At 37.9% G+C, this 9,138-nt stretch overlaps 1 protein-coding gene across 1 annotated transcript; it reads right to left on the bottom strand.

The window, feature by feature from the left end:
* Nucleotides 1-7,449: 7,449 nt before the first annotated feature.
* Nucleotides 7,450-8,843, bottom strand: LOC141391387 (uncharacterized). Its single transcript, XM_073964289.1, has 2 exons — nt 8,689-8,843; nt 7,450-8,626 (listed from the first exon to the last, which is right to left on the bottom strand). Exons 1-2 carry the CDS (start codon nt 8,824-8,826, stop codon nt 7,496-7,498), a joined length of 1,269 nt encoding a protein of 422 aa, XP_073820390.1. The 5' UTR covers nt 8,827-8,843; the 3' UTR covers nt 7,450-7,495.
* Between the last annotated feature and the right edge of the window lie 295 nt (nt 8,844-9,138).

Below are 9,138 nucleotides of genomic sequence, written 5' to 3'. Positions count from 1 at the left end.
TCAACGCTCACTGTCGGCACGCGAGTTTTTTTTTAATTAAAAAAAAAAATAGTTCTTGTTGCACATGTGCACTGCACATTTAAGTTCTTAAGCAACCCTTAATGTTCGTGTGCGTGGCATAGTATGTAGTGTCTTTGGCTAGAAATCAGAGGGTCCGTGTGTTCAACTCGCACAACGAGCGAAAATAAAATAGAGTAAAATAAAAGTAAGAAGTGTGATGAAATTAAAAAAAAATATCTACATCAACTGTTCTAAAAATATAATTTTTTTTAACTTACTTTTCAACTTCTAGTGGCCACAGAATAACTAGTTATTCTAGTGGTCATAAAATAACTACAAACTGAGTGCGACATGCCCTTGTAAAAATAATGGGGAAGAAAGGGGGTTTGCGAGTAGTTACGGCTGCCAAAAATCCCTTACAGAACCCATGATTTTGGGAGGACTTTTTTTGCTGCACGCAGAAAAATTAAAAATATGTTTGGATCCAAACAAATATATGTTTGGGACCAAACAAATATATGTTGGCAACATTTTGTAACATATCTCAATTTGATATGTTTGGGTAAAACATATTTTTTATGTTAGAAAATTTTTTTCATGGGTGGAGAGAGGCTGTTTGTCAACGAGAGTAATAACAGTGCTCTCGCGGCTGTGGAATGCTGTTTTATAATGAAGAGTTGTGTGTATTGTATAATAGAAGATGTAGAAGCGAAGAAGGGGGCTTTTGGTGGCATGTATGCGTCAAACTGTGTTTCTTGTTTTGTTGTTGTTAACCAACTTAGCTTTTGTTGTTGTTAACCAACATTGAAGAAGAAAAAAAGAAATGATATGAATTATAGTTTTTTTTCTTTCTTCAGTGTTTTAGATGCCTTTGTAGAGTCAAGACGGTAAAGTGAGTGAATAAATCAGTGTTTTGTGTTTTCTTAAAGAAATTGTGCTTTTTAGTAAATTAAATGCCCAATACATTTTATAATTTAATCGGAAAGTTGAATGGAATTATTTTATTGGACAAGGAAGAAATCGCATTTAATATTGGTAATTACATACATACTTATATATATTTGAAATATGGCATATCCATATTTATTTATTACATTACATAATCATTTGATTCTAGATACCGATTCCCCGCTGATGATTTCAACTAAGAGGACAATTTGTTTTATTTCACAACTAAGGAGAAGCGTTCAACTACGTTTCTATATATTTTTCCTTCTTAAAAGTGTGACTATTTACAAATTATTTCAATCAGTTTTTTCTTTTATTAAATTGTGTTGTGCATTGCGTTGGAATTTTGTATGTACCTATGTGTTTGTTGTTCTTTTGCCTTTCAATAAAAACCCTCAACATTTGTGTGTATACTATAGAGCAGGCCTGCTCAAGGTGCGCACCTGAGCTGTCGGTGTGTGTCAATTTTCTCACACACACAATTTAAAAAGAGAGCTTTTGTTTTTGTTTTGAATATTTTCAAAATTAAAAATCAGTCTCTATTGAACATTCAATGAGGAAGGTTCTGTTTTCGAATTTGTCTATGAATTTATATGCGTACACTGAAAAAATGAATGAAGATACTGAATACGAATTTTTATTTGCCTAAAATTTTTACGGCAAATTAGAGTGTTTGGTTTGTCAACGCACTTTGGTTTGTCACGAACTTGATTTGCAACAAATTATAACATCAACAGTCACATTTGGTCAAAATAAAATAATTATTCTACTCTATATTTTGAAATATAAAATAAAAAAAAACTGTTACGATATTTCTCACAGTATACAGAGAGACAAAGGAAAATTGAAATTTGTGTATTTCAAAACCAACACAATTACAAAATGTGTTTGTATGTGTCTGAGCAGGCCTGCTATAGAGATAGCCAGTGAGTTCTTACTGAGAGCAAGTGAGCACACATTTCACATAGAATTCACATTGAATTTTACGCTCCCTTGCTCTCAGTAAGCGCCCACTGGTGCATGTGTTTTTTTTTTGTGCCTTTTGGGTTTGTATTTTTTTGCACCCAAACATATAAAATGTTTGCACCCAAACATATAAAATGTTTCCAACCAAACATATCTTTGTTTGCACCCAAACATATATATCTTTGCACCCAAACATATATATGTTTGCACCCAAACATATATTTGTTTCCACCCAAACATATATTTGTTTGAAGACATATATTATGTTTGGGACTGTTGCAAACATATACATGTTTGCTGCAAAATATGTTTGGGACATATGTTAGAGAGGCCGTTTTTTTTTTGCGTGTAGGTAAAGCAGCCTTCGACAGCCCGCTGCGTTCAAAGGTATTCCAAGCCATGTCTACCAAGCCATATCCCCGCAAAGCTCATCCGGCTTTGCAAAACGACTTTAACTGACACGAGGTCCTCAGTTAAAATAGGAAAGAACCTCTCCGAAGAGTTTGGTACCAAAAGAAAAGTGGGTCTGGCGGTAAACGGTGAGAAGACCAAGTTGATGGTGTCGACGCGCAATGCGTCCATTGACCTCGGACCGAGTGTGGAAGTTGGTTCCTATAATACTGAGGTAGTAAAAGACTTCCTCTACCTCGGCACCTCCGTAAACACAACAAACGACATCAGTTGTGAAATAAAAAGAAGAATTGTATTGGCCAACAGATGCTACTTTGGTTTAAGTAAGCACTTTAAAAACAAAGCCACATCTCGTCAAACAAAAATAACGCTCTACAAAATACTGATACCGATGACCCCGCTAAAAAGGTGTATAAACACGGACCGCTTGGCGGTGCACGCAGAATTGGCAGGCCAAGGAATAGATGGCGCAAACAAGTAGATGATGAGATGAAAAGGCGCGGTATTGCAGAAAGCGAAGCAACAAATAGAGAGAATTGGAGATCTTTTCTTTTCTTTCTGTAATGGGCCAGCTAAGTAAGTAAGTAAGTAATGAACACAGTAAGTCATCGTAGTCATCAGAATACGAGACTCCACACAATCCCCCCAATAGCAACCACACACGCAGTACTTAACACAAGCCGTTGCTGTTCCAAACCCTGAACATGCATCATTGTAAGATCGAGAAAATAAGATCATGGGTCGGAAGAATATCATTATTGCGTCGGAGCAGGAAATCAAGCTCAACAATAACTGCAGCTTACAGCGTTGTGATGATTACAACATACTGAGGATCTCGCTTGTGTCTGGCTCTAATGACCCGTACATGGGATGTATGCGGGTAGCTGTCGGTTGTGGAACTGCCGAGGTAGAGTTGGTTAACGTATACATCCCGCCGATCAATAGCTGTTCTCCAGGTTAAAGGCCCAACATTAGCCCGCTTTAGAAGGTCATAACCGTCCAAAGCAGTACTGTGCTGGCTGAGCAGATTGGTAGCTCTATGTTTTAGCGATAAATTATGACGCCCCTACCAGGTAGGTGTAGATTGGCATAGTTGGGTCAGACCATATAATCTTCTCCATCAGCAGATTACCCTATTTCATCGCCTCTGAACGCCGAACATTCATCAATCATGGTAATTGTAGTAGTTTCAGAGAGTTCACCAATCACAGCTTCAAACAACTACTCAACCCTGGTAGCAAAAGGGACGTTCCGAGACATCATCACTGCTGCAACAGCTCACCATATTCCTGCTAATCGATTAACCGAAGAAAAACAACATTTAACAGCATAGGTGGCAGGAATTGCAAATGAGCTTTGCCAATCCTAGTGATCCCTGAGTTAGGGAGTTGACACTGGAAGTTAATAGGTTGGATGGTGAGCACAAGTGGCTAGATTATCTGAAGAGTTTCAATATTGTAGCGGAAATTAGTAAATAGTGGGCAACGGTTAAGACACTCTCGAACCCTAGAAAGAAGGAAGATAGGACCTATGTCACATTTGGCGACGTTACGCTGACTGATCCGAACAATTGCGCAAGTTATTTCAGTCGACAGTTTGTCGAGCACCCCGGAAGTGACAGGGCGAAGAGAAGAGTAATGCGTCGCATTAGATCATTTTCTGTCGAGGTGGAACCACCACAAGTATTCCACGCTGTTTGAAGACATCGAGCATATTACCCTCCGACCATGTTTAAAACGTTGGATAATTAATTAAATGTGTTTACGTCAGTCGTACGTGAAATTCAGAAACAAAAGTCCAAGTCCCGTAGGTCCCCAAGGCGTGGTGATATCTCTGGAATTGTTTATCGTTTATTCCGCCCCCTCCAGACGACATTGAGATCTTTACGTATGCGCAAGATTGTACGATCTTGGCGTCGAGTACCTTTGCCTGATGTAATTTGTGAGAAGCTGAACTCCTATTTGTTCGATCTTACCACTTTTTCCGCACGAGGAGTATGAAAATATCCTCCACTTCATCTACGACCACTCTGTTCACCGCATAGACTACAGAGTCAATGACAGCAGAATTCCGTCCCCTAACTACTTCAAGACCCTAGAGGTAACATTCGATAGCATGTTCACTTCGTCCATGTATGCCATATCTATCAGCAACAAGTTGAGATGTGGGAACAAAGTGGTTTAGTCCCTAGCATATAACCTTTTTCGTGGACAAGTCCATGCTTCCTGGCATAATGGTCCAAAAGCTCTAAAAAAGTCCTGCCGGCACCAACTAAAGTGATGGATGAGCACCATAACTTACGGATTGAATATCAAATTTGGCCGAAATTCTGTACATCGTAAAATTTCTTAGAAACGTAACTCCGGATTTTAGGTATTTTTACCAAATCGACTTTAACATGGCATTTGAGGATCCCTGTGGTCAAAAAACTTCTCCACCCAAAATTGTCAACATAGGTCCCCACTAAGACATAGCCACATATAAATGTACCTCCCGATTGAAGGTATTTTTAGATACATTTCTTGGCCTAATTTAGGCATTTGTGGTATCCGAGGTCGAAAAACTTTTCCACCTAAAATTGTGGACAGGAAAGGAAACCATTTTAGTTACAAATATTTTATGGTGGACACGGTGCGCCTTAAATAAATTTTAATGAAAGGTGCTTACACCTGGGAAATTTTTGCAGATTCTGAAACCACAATGTTCACAGATGAGAAAAATCAAAAAAAAAAAACAAAAACAAAAAAAATTGCCGGAGGGATTTTCAAATATATCGCGGTCAAAGTTCAAATTTTTAGGGCTTTTTAGGTTTTCACGATTTTTTTTCGAAACCGCAAGCCCTATCGAAATTGAATTAAAGAAAATGTTGTAGCAGTGAAAATTCTCTACAAGATTGACCTGAATGTTATTTTCGTAGGTTTTACCATTTTTGAGATATAGAAGTTCAAATTGAGACAATGTACTGACTGTATGGCCCCCTACAAAACAATATTATGCAGGGTGCACCTTAACTAACTTTGAATGAAAACCGCTTACAACTGGGAAGTTTCCGCGGATTCTAAAACATCAATGTTCATAGATGAGAAAAATCCAAAACCAAGAAAAAAATCGCTGGAGTGATTTTTAAAAAAATCGCGGTCAAAGTTCACATTTTTGGGTTTATTTTAGGTTTTCGCAATTTTGCTTGGAAACCGCAAGTCCTATCGAAATGGGAGAAAAGAAAATTTTGTACTTGTGAAAATTCTCCAGAGGATTGACCGCTATGATTTGTTCCTAAGTTTTACCGTTTTTGAGATATAGAAGTTCAGGTCACATTTTTAGGTTTTTTGTTAGGTTTTCACGATTTGCTTGAAGACGGCATATCTTATCGAAATGGGACTAGAGAAAATCTTATAGCTGTGAAAATTCTCTATAAGATTGGTTTTCATAATTTTTCCTAGGTTGTACCATTTTTGAGATGTATAAGTTTAAGTTGGGAATTTGCAGTCATGACCTTGTCTTATAAGGAGACGACACAGTCAGTAAATTGTTAAAATTTGAACTTCTATATCTCAAACATGGTAATACCTACGAAAATATCCTAAAGGACAATCTTGTAAATAATTTTTACTGCTACAATACTTTTTTTAATCCCATTTCGATACGGCTTGCGGTTTCCAAGCAAAATTTTGAAAACCTAAAAAAGCCTTAAAAATCAGAACTTTGACCGCGATGTTTTGTTTTGTTTTTTTTTTTTTTGATATTTCTCATCTATGAGCATTGTAGTTTCAGAAACAGCAAAAACTTCCCAGGTGTAAGCACTTTTCATTTAATTTTAAATAAGGCACACCGTGTGGAGGGGATACAAAGTTCGGCCCGGTCGAACTTAACGATTTTTATACCCTCAGCCTTTATGCTAAAGAGGGTATATACACTTTGATACGATGAAAATGTGCCTCATCGAAATAATTGTTTTAGACCTCAAGTATGTTTGGACGAAGTGTGTTTCGGACAATTTGGAGTCGATCTAGCCATGTCCGTCCGTCTGTCTGTCTGTCCTGCTGACTGGATCGCACGATAACTCTCGAACGGATGAACCGATTCGGTTCAAATTTTGAATTTCGTAATATTTTGCCCAAACTTAGTTTAAGTTCAAAGATGAGCTACATCGGTCCACTCCTTCCGGTACCTCCCCAACAAAAGTTCGAAAATGTTCGGAAAGTTTGTGCGCACGATAACTCTTGAAGGAAATAACCGATTAGGTCCATACCTAGCACATCGTGAAATTTCTATCAGACTTAGATTAGGTTCCAATATGGACTCAATCGGTTCACTCCTTCGGGTACCTTCAACACCAAATTTCGGAAAAGTTCAGTTTAGGACCTGTTCACGAATCGCTTTGATTTTTGTTGTAGTAACATCTATTCACTGTCCTCTATACGACAGTACAACTTTCATCAGGGGCAAGTTCATACTTCCTGAGGAAATAGCCTGAAAGTTACGAAGAACCCCTATGACACCGTGTGTAGTGGTTGGAGTGCAAGATAACTCTTGAACAGATCTGCCGATTCGGTCCAAAATTTGGCCTTCGTAAAATTTTGTCCACAATTAGTTTAAGTTCGAAGATAAGCCATTCAAAAATGTTCGGAAAAATTCTGCGCATGATAACTCTTGATAGTAGTGACCGATTTGGTCCATGCTTTACCCATCCCAGTATATCAGGTTCGAATATGGACTACATTTGTCCACTCCTTCGGGTACCTCGTTGAAGCAACTTTCATTCACTGCCTCAGTTACGACGGTAAAAGTCTTTTCAGGAGCAAGTCCATACTTCTTGAGAAAACAACCCTAAAAATGTAAAAACCCTCTACGGCACCATGTAGTGGCTGGAGAGCACGACAATTTGAAGGTGGTGCTTGTAGGTCCACTCCTTCGGGTATCTCCCCCACCAAAGTTCGATAATATTAGCTGAAATAGTACACGAGATATTTGTCGGTTCATACGCTTGAAATTTTCAAATAAATATATACGTTTTTGGAAAAAAAGTGTTTCACTTCACACAGGCTGATGGTATATCTCTCTCGGCAAAGCCCATTGATACTTTTTTACTTGTTACTTGTTGACTTTAATAAAATCACACAGGGAATCGATCTATTATTTTATTTGTAAAGTTTTTTGCGTTTAAGAAAATTCAATAAATTTGACGGGCTGCATTCTTTAATCTCCCGGGACTTGTGCAATCCGCACATTTTAGACTAACGATATCATCTGTAACATCAATATCTTCGCTTTTTAATGCACTTCCCTCACTTGAAATTTCATCTTCCATTTTAGACATAAATGAAGTATCTTTCGCACTTTCATTCTCACCCCCAATACTTCCATCTTCACCACATTTCATATCCTCTTCGGATTGACAGCAGCAAACTTCACAATTACACTCACACTCACACTCAGATTCACAAGATGAATCGAATTTATCTTCCTCCTCTTGGCATGGGGAACAAGGATATTCTTCAGGCAATGTTATCTTGGGGTCCACATCATCATCTTCATATTCTTCTTTGGTACAACTAAACCAACGACAATCAAATGGTCCTTGGCTGTAACCGGTATTACATAATTTATCTGCTTCTTGATAATACTGATCATCACTACTCTTTTGAAGTGAGGAGCAAGTGCATGATTTGGGCGAATTTAATTCTTTTTCCCTTTCTTCGTTGTTTTCTTGGTCGAATAACATTTTATCCACCTCCCTCCTATAGATTTCTTCATAGGGATCGGAAATTGTATGCATTTGTGTTGTTACCCGAACTGGTTTTAAACTTTCTCTCATTATCCTTGCCGCACATGCTGTACAGGTGCATTCTTGATTTTCATCTGGTTGTGGTTTTGCCTGCATCCTTTCGTACAACTTTTTATAGAGATTTTTAATTTTTCCCTCCAATGCTTTTTGTGTTAGCAGAAATGCACCTTCATAGGCGGCAAACACTTGAGCAGTTCTCTTGGCTGCATGGGCCCACATACATTCTCCAGTGTGCTTTAATTGTTTTGGTAACCAAGGATTGGGGACACCTCCCTCACCGGACCCATGATAGAAAGCACGAAATGCCCGCTTAATTATGGAATATGCCATTTGTGATTCTCTGCGATTCATGGCACATTTACGATGCAGATCATGAAATAGATCTTCTTTGGATAAACGTTTGCGGCGTATGGCATCGATGCGTTCTAGGATTTCTTCAAAATGCAAAAAGTAGTAGGTTATGACATCGACGGATAATTTGGCTTTATGCTGGGGAATGTTACTCAGAATCATAATCTGAAGTGATAGAAAGCAGACTGATGAAGGATAAGAACGTTTAATTAAGAAGGATTTGTTACCTCTACTAAAGTCTCAGCAACATCTTGAATATTTTCCAAGAGAATTTTCGCAGCTATGCCCTTGTAGGGACAATTGCAATAATTATATGGTTGAAAACATTCACATTTATATTTTTGTAGAAATCGTTGCGGAATCATTTGGAAAAAATAATTAATTTAATTTATTTGGGAAAAATATTTTGACAGTAAAAACAATTGGTCGAGCTTACCTATATTGAACGTATTGGATGCAGTGCAGGGGTAAACCATGCAGGACCCTCATCATTGTTTTGTTTAATTGTAGGTACAGAATTGGCTAAGGCAGAATAAAACTTTGAAACACATGAATGTATGTCGTAGCAGAAACTCCACGTAGAGCACCATAGAAGAAAGCAAAGTTGGACAAGATTAGTTTTTGCAAAGTTACGTCTATTAATCGAAGTTTTAGCAGAAATGTTATTGGGTCTACTA

This window comes from Musca autumnalis, unplaced genomic scaffold, assembly GCF_047663935.1.
Source record: "Musca autumnalis isolate F117 unplaced genomic scaffold, ASM4766393v1 scaffold_1, whole genome shotgun sequence".
Taxonomy (NCBI): domain Eukaryota; kingdom Metazoa; phylum Arthropoda; class Insecta; order Diptera; family Muscidae; genus Musca; species Musca autumnalis.
Note: the sequence above shows the minus strand (reverse complement) of the source record. Positions and strands in the feature narration are given on the sequence as shown.

What these genes read in the sequence shown, in the direction of transcription:
- LOC141391387 (XM_073964289.1), bottom strand. Translation starts at nt 8,826, where the DNA reads ATGATTCCGCAACGATTTCTACAAAAATATAAATGTGAATGTTTTCAA. An exon ending in TTGCTGAGACTTTAGTAGAG is followed by an intron (nt 8,627 to 8,688) that starts GTAACAAATCCT and finishes CTATCACTTCAG; the next exon opens with ATTATGATTCTGAGTAACAT.